Source organism: Echinops telfairi, unplaced genomic scaffold (assembly GCF_000313985.2).
Source record: "Echinops telfairi isolate 266 unplaced genomic scaffold, ASM31398v2 ScPeMD7_655;HRSCAF=1070, whole genome shotgun sequence".
Lineage (NCBI taxonomy): Eukaryota > Metazoa > Chordata > Mammalia > Afrosoricida > Tenrecidae > Echinops > Echinops telfairi.
The window spans coordinates 4,004,750-4,021,382 of NW_022104553.1; the positions used below are offsets into that span (position 1 = coordinate 4,004,750).

A 16,633-nucleotide genomic window follows, 5' to 3' on the forward strand; every position below is an offset into this window, starting at 1 on the left:
GCTCTGTTGCCCTTGCTGTTCTATTCCACGCCCTTAGTGTTTTGCCTCGGTGTGGTGGGATCAGATCGGGCGGAATTCCCACACTGTGCCTCCAGTGTTGTCCCCTGTAGGACTATGGGTCAGTGAGGGATGTCGTGTCTCATAGTGGGGTCAGCCATATGGTCTTCTCTGTGAATTGGCTGCTCTGAGTGGGAATATTGTCCTCAAGGCTTGGTGGGCCAGGATGTGCCCCACTCTGTCTTCCTCCCCCTTCATTTGCTCCCATGTGCTCTGATCAGACATGTCCCTCTCCCTGAGCTGCAGATTCAGGGCTGTCCTCTGAAATAAATTCTTCTGGGCAGAGGGGCAGGTGTCCACATAGTTGGGATTGGGGCCTGTCCCTCAGACCCCTCATATTATTTCTTGTAACCCCAAAAACCAAACTCAATGCCATCCAGTCAATGCTGACTCATCACAACTCCTTGTGGGTTTCCAAGACCCTAACTGTTTATAGGAGTAAAAAGCTCAGTCTCTCTCTGGAGGAGCTGCTGGTGGTATTGAACCGATGACCATGTGGATCACAGCCCAACTCATAGCCACTATGCCACTAGAGCTCCCCAACTATATGTATAAAGAAAAGCTTTAATTGAATCCGCAGTTGTTGCAAAAGACAGGCTTTAATTTTAAGAAGTGGAAATGACACGACTAATGTGATGACACTAGGAAATTAAGGCTTGGTGTATAATATAAGGAAACAAGTTACTAAATCAAGGCATTCCTGGAATTCATTATGGCTCTAATTTCATTTTCTCAAAGTAGAAATCTGGGGTCAAAACATCTTCGTGTCTTCCTATTTTACCTCAACTGATTTTTTCCTTCTTTCCTCTACAAGCTTTTCAATATCTTAGGTGAAGATATTGAATATATCTTTTCAATATATACGGACATGAAGAAAGGCATGGATGTTGCAAACATTTGCATCGCTTTCTTATTCCTTCAGCTACAGGTCCAATCTAATTACAACTACAGAGATGCTAGATAAAAAAGGGGAAATAAAATAAAAGAAGGTGGAAAACACGAGGGTCTATTAAGACAAATGTCTAGAAACTGGCCCATTTGTTTAGCTTTCATTATTTCGGAAGGAATGGCATCTTTCCATTGCAGAAAGTATTTGCAACCATGATTAAAATGAAATTCGGTATTCTGAAGATGCAAATCAAGTTTCTGACATTCTAGTAGGAAAATCACACCCAGAATGCATCCTACACAGCTGAAATAGATGCTCTTACCAGCAAATGTTGGCCGAACCTCTGGGTTTGCTGCCCAGCACTGCTTCATAAGGGCAATAATCTCCTTTGGGCAGTACTCAATGATGTCTTCCACCTTCGGCCGGTTCCCAGATGTAATGCATATTATCAACTGCTGTTCACAGATTGCATCTATAAGGCAAAGAGGAACTAACAGTGAAACTTTCTATTAGTCTGCTCCTCTCTCAGGCAGTAAGGTGACAGAATTTAGGCAATATTTCAGACTCATTCAGTAAGGGGAGAATGGATTTTTGAAGCTCACATGAAGGGGGATCCAAAGAAAACCAGAATTTTTTCCCCAAAGCTATGCATTTTTTTATTTTACGAAACAACCTTATCCCCATCAAAAATACTCTCCAGTACACTTAATACGTTGGTCAAATCTGCAATTCCATTCTTGGAAACATTTTCAAACTCATTTGTTTGGATGGCTGATAGCACCTCCCTCATTTTTTTCTTCACCTCTTCTACATCGTCAGATTGCTGTCCTTCACGTCCCTCTTCATTCACAGAAACAAAAAAGTCACATGGAGCGAGGTCAGGTGCGTGGGGCAAGAGAGCATGCTGTTATGCAATCTTTTTAGAACCTCTAAATAGAAAGCTTGATGACCTGTCTGATCTGGTGGAATGGACGCCAAATGTACTATGTGTGGACATTTTTGTTCGTTCAGGTAGTTGATGGGCATCCAGAACAAGATGTCATCAATTGATATTTTAACTTTTGAAATGAGGAAACCACTTGTACACTTGAGTTTTTCCCATAGCACTGTCCTGTAAGCTGTGTTCAACATCACAATAGTTTCTGCAATATTTTTCCCAAGCAGGAAACAAAACTTCACAGACGCATGCTGTTCTCGGCTATCACACAAAAAAGTCCAAGCGAAACAGATTTTATTAAAAAATTCACTGTGACCAGAGAGAACCTTCCTAGGCGACACCACTGGGTGCACTAACTCAGAGTGCATTGCTCAATGGTCACCAAGAGAAAAAAATTTGTACTATGAACGCTCTGCTCTGCCCAGCACAATTCCACTGTTTTCTGTTGTTTTTTTTTGGGGGGGTACCCCCTTGTATATTGCTAATACTTATGGACGTGTCACAGTAAGTACTTGGAAAAAAATCACTGAAATGAATAAAAGTATAAAGTTCATAACTTGTAGTAATGAAGGTGTGAGCTCTCCTAGGTGGAAATAAGCAATCGTTCCAGTCCAGGCAGAATTCTGGATATTTACAGCAACCTCTCTATCCTGGATTAGCTGTATTATCAAGGCTTGTATTGGCTCTGTGAAGCCCAGCTCCTAAAATAGTATCCGTCATTCACTGAACACAAAGGTACTGAGTACCTTGTGTTTCAGACACTATATAGTCAGATGGGGTCCCAGCCTTGCTGGAGCTGATAGGGCAGTGGGTGAGACAGACATTAAACCAAGGAACAATTCTAAATATTAACTGATTTCATTAAAGGTCATTCTTTCATACCCAAATCCCACTCGCCTACAAATATCTTACTTTCATAGGGCTCTTTGTTGGCAAAAATTGCCCAAAGTACTATGGCAAAGCTGTATACATCTGATTTCTCCGTGGGCTTTACGTTGACATCATTCAGATGCTCAGGCGCCATGTAGCAGAGTGTCCCACCGCTGCTCTTGGAGGCGCTGTTCATTTTCCTCTGCTCGTTACGCTCCTCTTTGGTCAGCTTACTCCACATTTTAAAGGAAGCAACACCCAAATCAGCTATCTGCAAGAGACCACACAAAAGGATTGCTCTGCGAACGTTATTAGCGAATCAGATTCGGTTTTACATTTTGGACGTTATCCAGGACACGTGAATTCCAATAACGCTCTAAGCAAGAGTTGTTCCGGGGAGTTTTAAAACAGTTACTTCCAGTTTCAAGGGAAGATGATTGCTCATCCCAAACTTTGTGCTTTCCAAGGCATCTGGGATATCTGTCCCTCCCACTAAAACGTTCAAATGAAATTCTAGTATCTTAATTCTCAGGCAAACAAGAGCAGGGAATTTGCTGGGGCAGGAGAAGAGAAATAAAGACATTTCTGACATGAACAATTAATAAAATATATGCGCTGGAATTCCTCCCTTTCTCTATGTTATCAATTACTCTTCCTAAACTCAATGTCAACAAGTCGAATCTAACTCATATTGTGGCTAGTGGACAGATAAGAGCTGGGGGCTCTGAGGCTGTAAATCTTTATGGGAGCAGAAAGCCCGATAGCTCTCCCATGGCACAGCTGGTGGTTTTGAACTGACTTTGTGGTTAGCAATGATGTGGTTAGACCACTGTGCCACCTGGACTCCTGAACTACTCGTCGGGCCAGGAAAAATGAGCATTATCTCCTGAGCAGACCTCCTATCAGAATAGCAGATGGTGACTAGGTACTGAACCTTCTCTTTTCCCAAGTGATGTCCAGAGGCCCAAGGATGAGTTTCCAAGAATTCCAAAGATGCAGTTAGGATAAGGACAGTGGTGCTACTTTTTCTGAGCTGACAGCCTCAACCTATGAGAAGATAGGACAGGGAGGAGGAGGAAAGTGTAAAAAAGCATGAAGAAAAACACCGACATAATTTAAAATACAAACAGGGAGATAGTTGGGCAAAAAAGCAGAAAAACAGTTAAAAAGAAATCAAAGGTGACAGTATCACATAAGGATTCATACAAGCATTTGGGGGCATGAATTCTGGCACGTGATTATCTAAAAATCTACACTGAGCTACTTGACCTTCATTTACTCCAGAACATAAAAGTTATTCATGTAAAGAAAGTGCCTCCCTTTAAAGCAGTGGTTCTCAACCTTCCTAATGCCGTGATCCGTTAGTACAGTTCCTCATGTGGTGGTGACCCCCAACCATAACATTATTTTCATTGCTACTTCATCACTGTAATTTTGCTGCTGTTAGGAATCAGGCGACCCCTGTGAGCACAGATTGAGAACTGCTGCTTTAAAGACACAAGGATAGAAATTCTTCCAAGATTAGAGGCTGAATTCTAGCACAGGAGGACATCCATGGAAACGGCTCCCAAGTCCTTTAAAAAAACAAAAAGTTTTATTGACATATAACTCACAGATGATACAATTTAATCAATTGATCTTTAAGAAGAGTTGTGCAAGCATCACCATAATCAGTTTCGGAGCATTTTCTTCTCATATTTGTCATGGTTAGCTCACCATTTGCCCCGACTCCCGATACCACACTCCTTGCTATGTTAGGTGCATTGAGCTGGTTTGGATTCACAGCTGCCCTGCGTACAACAGAACAAAACACGCCCCATTCCTGCACCAGCCTATCCTCACAATGATGCTCGAGCCCCCTGTTGCAGCCACTGTGTCAAACCACCTTGCCTCGGGCTTGCCTCTCTTTTGCTGCCCCTCTCCTTTAATAAGCATGATGTGCTTTTCCAGGGCTCGGTCTTTTCTGACAACATGTCAAAGTAGGTGAGAAAAATCTTGCCATCCTTGCCTCCAAAGAGCATTCTGGCAGTACTTCTTCCAAGACAGACTGGTGTTTTTTTTGGACAGTCCATGGTACTTTCAACGTTCTTTGCCGGGACCATACTTCAAACGTATTGATTCTTCAGTGGATCTTGGTAGCTGTTTCCTCTCATTTTGAGTCATGCCCCATCAGCAAATGAAGACCAAAGGCTTGACTCCCACGGTCTTTACTCCATTCATGTTATTATGGTCAACTTTACTTTGACAAAGCAGCTCTTCTTCAGTCACATTCATTAGGCCTTCAGTATGTGACAGTATTTTGATGTTATGCATAAGGCTTTTCAGTGGCTACATCCTTCTAAGTGGACAGCCAATTCCTTCTTCATAATCTGCCCTTTGTCTGGAAGCTTTGCTGGAACCTGTTTGTTTTGGGTGACCCTGTTGACAGTTCAAATATCACTGACATAGCTTCCAGCATCACAGCAACATAAAAGCCACCATAGGATGCCAAACTGTCAGACAAGTGGTGGGCTATGTCCCTAGATAATTATTAATCCAGTTACTGTCTCTGTAGAGCCTGAATTTCACACAGAGAAAATCACACAAAACACAAATAGGAAGCCAACAAACAAATGAAAACTAACCACAGTGATAAAACAAAACAGGGGAAAATGTCAGTGGAGAAGAAAGCAGAAAATGTTAAAACCTGAAGCTTTAAAATGTGTGAAAAGGGAGATCAAATGATAAGGTACTACATTGTAACCTCACTACAACTGCCCCATCACTGACCTTACAATGCTCTCTGTCTGATAGCAAGGTTATTCACAACCCTGGACTAGGCTCAGAAAGGGTTTACCAGAAGCTTTAATCCATGTGGGGGACCCTGAAAATAGATCTTGGGCTTCCACTGTCACTTATAGCATTCTGCAAACTAGGTGGTCAGAATTTACTTATTAATGCTGCTTCCCTTTCAGATTCTTAAGCCAGATTCACAGGACCAAACCTAGTTGAATGTAATGCTATGCATAGTTAAATCTTAAATTTGAGTGAACAAAGGAAAAATCTCTTTGCCTGGTTCCCTTTACTACAACAGAGTTAAATGTTTCCAATCACACGAAACATAAACAGGAAGCAAACAAACAAACGAAAACCAACAACAGTGACAAAACAACACAGAGAAAAAATTCAAAAACAACAGTTCAATGCTTTCAAAATAAAGCTGACTTAAAACTACACCTGTAAGTAAACAAATAAAATTTTTAAATGTAGTCCAATTTCAAAGCTGAGGGGGGGTTTGTGTGTCAAAATGGCCACTGTTCTCTCAAGAATGCTGCTCCTGTGGTTATTCGGTGCCATCAGATCAGTTCTGACCCACAGCAACCTAATCCTCAAATGAACAAACACTCCCTGGTCCTGTGCCATTGTTCCGATGCTTGAGCAAGTTGTTGCAGCTACCGTGTCAATCCATCTACTTGACAGCCTTCCTCTTTTTCCTTGGCCCTCACTGTACCAAACACGATGCCCTTCTCCAGGGACTGGTCTCCCCTTGCAAACATGTCCAAAGTTTTATGACAAAGTCTCACCATCCTTGCCTCTAAGGAGCACGCTGGTCTTACTTGTCTCAACATAGATTGATTTGTTCTTTTAGTATTCCATGGTACTTTCCATATTCTTTGCCAACACCAAACTTCAAATGTATTGACTATTCTTCGGTCTCCCTTATTTACTGTCCAACTCACACCTGGGTATGAGACAGTTGAAGATACCATGGCTTGGGTCAGGGGCACCTTAGTCCTCAAAGTATAATCCTTGCTTTTCAGTACTCAAAAGAGGTCTTGTGCAGCAGATTTACCCAATGTTAACATGTCATTGGATCTTTTGACCGCTGGTCCCATAACCATTAATTGTGGATCCAAGCAAGACAAAATCCTTGACAACTTCAACATTTTCACTTTCAGCAAGCAAGCTTGTGTCGTCTGCATATTGCAGGTTGTTAATAAATCTTCCTCCAATCCCGATGCCACATTCTTCTTCATATAATCCAGCTTCTCTGATGATTTGCTCAGCAGACAGATTGAATCAGGATGGTGAGAGGCTACAACCCTGTCACACACCTTTCTTGATTTCAAACCACGCAGCATTCTCTTGTTCCATTCACACCACTGCCTCGTGATCAATGTCTAAGTTCTGTGGGAACCCAATCAAGTGTTCTGGAATTCCCATTCTTCTCAGGGCTATCCACAGTTTGTTATGATCCACACAATTGAACGCCTTGACACAGTCAATGAAATACATGTAAACATCTTTGTGGTGTTGTTAGGTAGCTAGCATAGGGACTGGGGTCTCCATGACGCATGCTCACAGGTTCGAGCTTCCAGCCAGGAAGGGGTGGTACACCGAGGTGGGAGTTACACTTGGATTGGCCCATCTAAGCCAGGTGAATTTCATTCAGCCAATGGGGTCCCCCGGTATTGCCGACCACGCCTCCCAACGGGGTCCCTGAAAAGGCCAGAGGTTTGGCTCTGGCGCGCTCTCTCTCCCAGCGGCTGTTACATGATGTAGCACAGCAGGCTGCGGTCAGGAGCGGCCAGGCTGCAGTCCCGCAACTGTGCCGTGGACTCTGTCTGGCTTGTGTTCCATTTACTGTACAACCTGAAACTGCTTCTATTCTCTAGAAACCCACTTGGATCACAAACCAGCTTCAGCGTGAATTCTTTCTCATGAGGAGCCAAGGACTGAGGGATCTCTCTCTCCCCCGAGAGATCTAACAGTATTTTCTGCTTTGAGCTAAGCTCCATCTGCCGTCAGCAATGATATCCCTTGTTCTTTCTTTTCTGCATCGGGCCTGAACCTCTCTGGCAGCTTCCTGTCAATGTATTGCTGTAACGGTTGTTAGATGATCTTTAGCAAAATCTTACTGGGATAGCAGTGATACTGTTCTATAATTTGAGCATTCAGTTAGGTCAGTTTTCTTTGGAATGGATAAAAATATGGATCTCTTGTAGTCAAATGACCAAGTAGCTGTTTTTCCAATAGTAAAGATTTTTTTTCTGGATATGCCTGCATGCCTGCTTCTCACTCCCAGGACTCTCCGTCACACAGATTTCCTGGAGAAAATGCTGATGTAAATGGACTCAACCCAGGGTGGCAAGGCAACACTTGAATCCTTTTATCTAAAAGTCTCTAATCAAGCAGAGGAAAAAAATGAATCTAGGTAACATTTGATTCCATCCTCCCAGAAAAATAAAAGAATGACATCCTTATAGTGACTTCCTAACTTTATAAACTGTGCATCTTTCTCTCAATACTCAGTCAAGACTTTTCCCATCCCCACCATCACCAACGATAAACTAAGTTTTCCCTGGTCATTGACCATCTACAAAATGGATTTCATGGAAATCCATTTCCAAACAATTAAAATTACATTTGAAATTTAAATTGCTAAAAACTCTAAGCTTAATTGTGGCTTACCTTAATGTGAAAGTCATCATCAACAAGAATGTTTTCAGGTTTCAGATCTTTGTGTATGACCCCTTCTCCATGTAAGTAGCACATTCCTTCGATGGTCTCCAAAATTATCCTTCCTTTTACTGAGAGGGGGATGCTGATCTGAAACAAAAGTAAACAAATAGGCCAAAGCAGCGACTTTATTAAAGAGTAAAGGGGTCTGTACCTGAGGCTATATTTGCCAGGTGCCCTTCGACCATGTCCTGAGCATTAAAATCAATGTAGGGCAAGCTAACTCTCTAAGGAATATTTCATTCGAGGGCTCCAAGCTATTTATATTGTACCTTGTCAGTATAATAATTATAATCCTGTGTCACACTGATAATCATATAAAAATGCTAAAAATTAAGCTCCTTAGAATTAAACAGTTTATTATTCTAACTATTTAGGATTATATCCTTAGTACACAGCATGGAGCCTGGAAAAGTGAATGCCTGTCAAATAAATGAATAAGTACAAGGGGGTGTTAAAAGTTAATGGGAAAATGAAATGAAAAGATAATGAAATGCTTTCACAAACTTTCAGAGGTCCCTTCAAAGAGATAAAAAAATATTTATGGAATGATATACTATATGCCTATAAAATGAGAACCATATTATGATGACCTATATAAGAAATAATGTTAAGAAAAATGAGAATACAAAAGAATATATCACAACAATTACAACGATGTGCAAATTAATCAATGAGATAACATGATGGTGAAACTACACTGAAAGACTTCAGGAAATCATGTGGTTGACAGTTTCAATTTTAAAGATCCCTCAAGGACATAGTTTCAGAGGTTTGTCTAGCTTCAATGGCAACAAAAAATAAGGATTCCATTGAGAATTTTAAATTCTGTTATCTATTTTTCCCCTTTTGACCAAGAGTGTTCTACAAAATTTTGATAAAAATGGTTTAGCTTAAGTATATCTGCCTTCAGCTTTGTCCTCTATTAAAGAAGTATGAGGGTCGGAGAGGGAAAAAATAAAGGGAAGCTGATATCAAGGAGTTTGAGAAGAGAGAAAATGTTTCGAAACAGATTGTGGTAGCAATTGTGGTTGAACTATGGAATGTTATGCTATCTGTAAGAGCTCCCAACAAAATGATTTTAAAACAAAAAAGAATTATTTATGTGAAAATAAAAGGGCAACTTTTCTAACTTGACAAGTTAGAAAAGAAGCTTGGAAGGTTGGGGAACAGTTTAAGTTAACCAGTTAACAGTGGTGGGACATTTTGTAAAAGATAGCAAGAAGGATTGTGGTGAATTATACAAGTAGAAATTGTTCAAATGCTGTTCTGCTATATACCTTTTCACACAAAAATCCCTGTGCTGAATATTATTTTTTTTAATTAAAAAAGTTGTGATATAAGTCAAAGTTTACAGAGTAAACTAGTTTTCCACTCAACCATTCGGACCCATTTTGCTTGGTCTCCATTGTAATTCCTACAATCGAATAGGGCTATGCCCAATTCCTCCCTATGTTGGCCATTTCCTCCACCCTTGTTTTCCAATTCTTCCTGCCGTGGGAACATTAGTCCTAGGCAAATGCTGCCTTTTTATTGTTTTGTGGTGGTTTGCTCTAAGGAATTCCACCTTACAGTCCAGCCTATCATTTTGCTGAAACTTGAAGCATGGGGGTAACTGAAGTTCCAGGTTTGCAGGGTATCTAAGGGCCATCATCTTAGGGTTTTACTGGTCTCTGTCAGAGCAGTAAATCTGGTTTTTTGTTTGTTTGTTTGTTTGTTTCCATTATTGTCCAGCTTTATCCTACATCTTCTCCTACTTTATGTAGGACTTCCTTTTCGGGTGGTCAACAGTGACAGCAGGCCACTATCTATCTGGTCCTGGTCTCAGGATTGAGAAGGCTGGGTTTCATGTGGCCTAATAGTCTTTCGGACTAATTGATGCCTTAATTGTCTTCACTTCAGAAGACACTGCACTGTAGAAGGCTATTCGTGAGCTTTTAAAATTCCAGTTGCTACTCCTTGAAGCAAGATTTCTGTATACACTATGTTATGCCAATTGACTTTGGTGTTAACCAGGACTGTGGTCCTGAGTCCCTAGACCCAGTGACTCATTCCCTCAAGGTACATGGTTATGGTTACTACGTTTTCACAACTTTGTCTACTGTAGGCTCTGTTAAATTCAGGGATATATTGGCAGCACACAGGAGTGAAGTGTGCCATTTTGACCCAAAGCCTCAGACAGGGAACTTCATGTGTAAAGGATGGTTGATGCCAAGAACCATAGAGATTTCTAAGGAATGCCAGGCCTAAGGATCCTGAAAAGAGAAAGGGATCTTCGTCCTAAACTGTGAGTCAACAGGAATAGAAGCCTTTCCCGAGAGCCGGCACGGTACATTTAGACTAACCCCTTCACTGTGAGGGGTACATACGTTTGTTAAAGCCGTTACTTGTGGTATTTCTGTTAATGCCGCAATAGACAACTTGTTCCTCAAGTCTTCGTTGCAGAAAGTCTAGATTGTCTGTCTAGTAAACCATCTTTGATCCCCTCTGAAGAGAATTGATCCTTTACGTGGTTAAGTTGGTGTTTGTAGTCTCAGTCCCTCGTATTTGCCACTGCACTCCAGTGACATGAACACAAGTACAGGAGACTGTTCCAGTTTCTACTATATAAATTTTAATTTTTTGAAAAGAGAGAAAATTTAATTGTACATACATACACTTGCCAGATGATAAACAGGCTGTCTCTTAATATTTTATGTATATGGAATTAAATTTGTAAATGGAAAATATGTTGTGGCAGTTACATAATCTCCTGTCAACTGCAAAGGGGTGGAATCTAGCCTGTCAATCAGTCGCAGTTTGATGACCTCATTTGGAGGCACGAAGGAGATACATAGCTCACTGGAGACCATTCCTATTGACAAGCCACATCATGGAGCTATGCTGATAGAGGCAGAGCCCTGGAGCTACAGCAGCCACATGGACACCCATGCCAGCGCTGAGATGCTTCCACCGCCACCAGATCCACAAGACTTTCCACCCCCTGGCCTGTGATCTTCCTGCATTCAGCATCATTGCATGACTACATGAGTCTAAAGAGGAATTTATGGACTAGTATCAACATATGGGGTAATACCAGATTTATGGACTTGATCTGGACTGGGCTGGGATGTTTTCATAATGTATAATTGCTCTTTGATATAAAGTTTTGTCTTACACACAAGTGTCTATGAATTTGTTTCTCTAGTCAACCCAGACGAACATAAATTTCAATGACTTGATTCTTGTCAACTCCCAAATCATCTTTAATCCATAACACTGCTGAGCTGAATATTAAAAATATGATCACCACCACACATAATAGGAGAAGAGATCCTTTCTCATCCCCATCAGTTTATAGTGGATTTAAGATAAAAAAAATTCTAAGCACAGTTGGTCACCCCAACTTCTTTTTTTTTTTTTCACCCCCCAACTTCTTTCTGCTTTTCTCTCTTTTCTCCTCTTGACTTTTTCCAGAGCCTCAGTGGATGTTTCCTAAGTTGGCCTAAAGATGTCCTAATTGATTTTGCTTCCAATCACAATGGCTACTTAACATACACCTCTAATCCTCTCTAGTTTGGGAGAAGGGAGCCATTTGATCACATTACAAAACTATATATGTAAGTTGTCACCTTTTAGGCTTCCCACAAGTGTTTGCCTGAGATGTGTGTAAACATAAAAGAAATCACGTAGCCTAGGTCAGCTGTAGGAACCCTGGTGTTACTACGTTTAACAGCTCGCATACTAACTGGAAGGTCAGCAGTTCAAACCCACCAAAAAGAAAGATGTTGTAGTCTGCTTCCTTAAAGATTACAGTCTTGAGCCCGAGGAGGCAGTGCTACTCTGTCCTATAGGGTCATTATGAATTGGAATCAACATGATAATAATATGCTTGGTTTTGTGGTTTATGAGACAGCTAGGAGGTGGGAAGGAGGGGAGACTTGGCAGAAAGGGGGACTATTTGCCATAAAGGCTGTCTTCTTCTTCTTCTTCTTCTTTTTTTTAAACATAAAGGCTCTCTTATCATTCCTCACAGACAATCCATGCTTGGGCCAAACTCAACTACTTGCAGGCAGCAAAATCTAGGCATTCTAGTTCCTTTGCACAAGTCGCTTTCTCTGCTACGAACACTTGCCTCTCAATGTTCTCTTTGGTCCCTCACACACCGCTCACATGTCTTCCCGGCAGCATTTCGAACTCGTCCCTGGCTGCGGCGTACATAGTAATATGACCCTACTACACACCATGGATCTGTCTACCCATATCTGCCTTCCTTCCATTACTTGTCAGCAATGGATTCCTGAGCAACTAGCAAGACCTAGTTCTTAACAGGTGCATGAACTTAAAAACATGTTTTACAATTATGTTGTTTGGGTAGACCATTTTTATTTAATTTAAAAGTCGGTAAACAAATTTTATGTATTAAATCATATCCAGTGTCGTTCATTTCCCGTTAACCTACATGTTCCTTAAAAGCTATGGACATGCATTCACTAATGTTCTTTCTTTCGTTAACAGTCATATAATTATAGTAACCATGTTTTAATTGATCAAATGTAACTTTTACTCATTACTTACACACCTATCAGGAAATGTACTTCATGTGAAGATCAGAAGATATCTTTGAACTGTGGACCCTAGAATGGCTCAAACAACTGTAAAAAAAAATGAACTCCAATACTACAGAATAGAGGCAACCTTTTAAGTGAGTGAAATAGACAGCCAGCGGCAAAAATTGTTAAGGGGAAAGACTACCCTCTAGGCAGGGTAAGTCAAGGAAGACGTATTTAACGGAGAAGTGACTTCAGAAACTCTGAAATCTCTAGAAATATCTGAATGTATTATTTCACTCCCATGCAATCCAAAACTCTACCACTGCTGACCCTCATCAACAACCACCGGCGACATCAGTATCTCTGAATTGTGTGTCAAAGTTCCCTACCTCCCATTTCAGCACTTGCATCAGATTGCCTTTCTTCATGTACTCCATCACAAGAGAGTAGCTGCCTTCCTCCATGATGACACCAAGGAGCTTCACTACCCGATGATGGTTCAATCTGTGCATCATCTTCCCCTCTTCAAGGAGGGACTCATCATACCTGTGCGAAGGAAGGGTACTGTGTGAACGTAGGGTGTTAGACCGTACTTCTCCCTTCATGCTTCCCAGAAAACTCTGCCGACTCCTCCAACCCCCCACATCGCCCACGTTTTGTAACAACTTGTGTATACAGTTGTATCTTCTAGGAACAGACTGCACTCTTTGCAAAGGCATTTTCTAATTCATCTTTGTTTTCCTCCTTTCCTGTCCTCAATAAATGCTACATCAATGAGAAAATGGATGAAAAGTAAATGGACAACATAGTTAAAAAAAAAAAAAAAGAAACCCTCTAACAAGTCACCTTTTATTTTCATTTAGGGCTAGTTCCCATTAAAATTGTGAATAAGGGGGAGTGGAGAGCAGGGAGGGAGGGGGAAAATGAGGAGCTGATACCAAGGGCTCAAGTAGAAAGCAAATGTTTTGAGAATGATGATGGCAACAGATGTATAAATGTACTTGTCACAATAGATGGATGTATGGATTGTGATGAATTGTACGAGGCCCCAATAAAATGATTTTTTTAAAAAAGAAGAAAGAATATGTGAATAAAAATAAACAAGCAAATAAAGTCTATTTTCACCGATCCCTCCTATTTTATTTCCTCATTCATCACCCCTTACTTTCCCTTTCATTTTACTTCCATTAACTACTGGCTGTGAGCTTTTCACAAGCCACCAGTGTCTGAATCCTCCTGTGGAACACAAAGAGAAAAATCATAACGAACTTGCAGGGCTAGTGCACCATCTGTCATAAAGACCACGTACTCAGATTGCAACCACATCGCTCTCCTTTTAGAGCCTGTACTACCCTTACCCACAGCACTGCCCAGCACCTCCACAAGGATTACTCTTTGCGGCAAGCCTTTAATTTGTCCCGTCTCAACTTTGCTCCCAACTCACTCAATGCACTTAGGCCCTGTGTACACGTTTTTCAGTATCACATTTCGATGGATTTTGTGAAAACACAGAGACACTTTTCCAAAGCCCCAGCTGTCTATGTATCTCGTTGTCAGGAAGTCCGTCGATTTCATCTTAATCTCATCCAAGAACACATCTGGTTGCATTTTTAATGGCAAGGACAACCAATCGTATAGCACTTATGCCCTGAAAGCCGTGCTGTAAAGAAAAAAGGAAAAGACATCTCGTTATAAATGACCATAATTCATAAAATTCTTGAAAAGTTCCATCCCGTGGTTAGTGTACCTTTACGGCTAGAAGACACAGACTTATCATTTCTAAGATGAGCTATTTTTTGTATGCCTAAGAATCACAGGAGATCATCATTTTAAATTCTTAGAGGAAGAATGTAATTTCATTTTTCACAACATGAAAGATGAAAAAACTTTTTAAAATCCTGCTACAAAACATCTGTTGGATATGCTGAATAAAATATTACAAACATCCTTTCAAATACATAGGTAAGATCATTGAGAGGCCCAAAACATAAAGATTTCGGGACCTAAATTAATAGGGTATCCCTGAAAGTGGGGCAGAGGTCCAAGTAATAGCCAATTGGGGCACTGCCAATCTTGCCATCCACACACAGTAGATTGTAAAAACTTGTCAGAAAGAGATGGTTAAAATTAAATTCCCTCCTCAATATGACAGGAGCCCTGGTGACAAAGTGGTTACACATTGGTTGGGCTGCACAGGAGACATACGGGCTTTCTACTCCCATAAAGAGTCAGTCTCAGAAACTCACAGGGGCAGTTTAGCCTGTGCTACAGGGCCCTTATGAGTTGGCATCGACTCAATGGCAGTGGATTTGGGTTTTTTTGTTTTGTTTTATTTTTTCCTAATATAAATACTCCCCAATAATAGAATGGACTAGAAAAAGCAGCCCACCTGACAGTTGTTTTGTATAGGATGGAATGACACATGATCAGGAGAAATGCACATAAAGCAAACACCTAAAAAGGCCCTAACGTTTACCTCAGCCTGATTTCTACGTGTACTGCAAGAAGACCCAACAAATGGAAACAAACTGGAAGAGGTGAGTTCTCCTCTCCCTGGAGTCAAGGCAATCTCTTTCAAAGTATTACTTAGGCAGGGCTCTTTGGAGTCCCCTGGTGGTCATACTAGTTAAGAAAGCAATTATAAACAGTTAGGGGAAGTAAATGAGAGGGCAGACTACTAAGGCATTAACAATTTTAAAAAATAAAAACACTCCAAACTTGGGGAAAAGAGAAACTCTGAGCTTCCAGCTAAAACATGATATTCAAACGTTCTGTTTTCAATAGAAAACCACAAGGCAAACAAAGAAACAGGAAAGCAAAGCACATTGGAAGAGCAAAATGAAGCAAGTGGAAGAGCAGGTTGACTATATTGAAGACTTTAAAACAAAAGCAATGAATATCCTCAAATACTCAAGAGAAGCACAGATCAAAAACGAAAGGAAGTCAGGAACACCACACATGAACAGAAATATCAATGAGATAAACACTATAAAAAAGAACCACATACACCGTGAGCACTTTGTGTCTCCCATTGGGATTCAAAGCATGTTTTCATTTAAATGAATGAACTGATTATGGCTTGAATATTTTAAATAAAATGATTGGTCATTCTTCTTTCAAAAAAAACCAAAACAGGACCCCAACAGAATTATTGGAGCTGAAAAGTACAATACCTGAAATGAAAAATTCACTGGAGAGACTTAATAGTAAATATGAGGTGTTAGAAGGCGGATTCAGCCAACCAGAAGATAGGATTAATGAAACTATTGGGTTTGAAAAGCAAAAAGAATGATGAAAAGTAAACAGCCCAAGGAACTTGTGAAACACCATCAAACAAAACACACCCATCTTATAGTAGTCCCAGAAGTAGAAGATAGAGAGGCACAGAAAGAATATTTGAAGAAATAAGAGCAGGTAGCTTCTCAAATTTGATAAAGGACATGAATTTATACATTCTAAATGCTCAATTACCTCCAAATAGGATAAACTCACACATACCCAGACCAAGAAACATTAAAAATCAAACTTTGAAAACGCAAAGATCCCAAACAAGAAATCTGAAAGCACCAAGAAAAAAATGAATTATCAAAATAATAATAATTTATAAATTATCAGGGGTTCATGAGGGAGGGGGGAAGAAGGAGGGAGGGGGAAAACTGAGGAGCTGATGCCAAGGACTCAAGCAGAAAGCAAATGTTTTGAGAATGATGATGGCAACAAAGGTACCAATGTGCTTGACACAATGGATGGATGGATTGTGATGAGTTGTATGAGCCCCAATAAAATGATTTAAAAAGAAAAAAAAAAGAATCATCACACGCAAAATGTCCTCAAGAAAAAGTAAGTGGT

The 16,633-nt window shown here is 40.6% G+C and overlaps 1 protein-coding gene across 1 annotated transcript in view; it reads right to left on the reverse strand.

Moving 5' to 3' along the window:
• Window positions 1-14,975, reverse strand: part of RIPK1 (receptor interacting serine/threonine kinase 1) — a 54,098-nt gene extending 39,123 nt beyond the window's left edge. The window contains exons 1-5 of the mRNA XM_004711762.2: window positions 14,229-14,975; window positions 13,174-13,330; window positions 8,205-8,342; window positions 2,796-3,024; window positions 1,269-1,418 (exon numbers count right to left, since the gene is read on the reverse strand). Coding sequence (XP_004711819.1) covers window positions 1,269-1,418; window positions 2,796-3,024; window positions 8,205-8,342; window positions 13,174-13,330; window positions 14,229-14,392 — 838 coding nt within the window. The 5' untranslated portion in view covers window positions 14,393-14,975. The remainder of the gene's footprint in view (window positions 1-1,268; window positions 1,419-2,795; window positions 3,025-8,204; window positions 8,343-13,173; window positions 13,331-14,228) is intronic.
• Window positions 14,976-16,633: the final 1,658 nt, after the last annotated feature.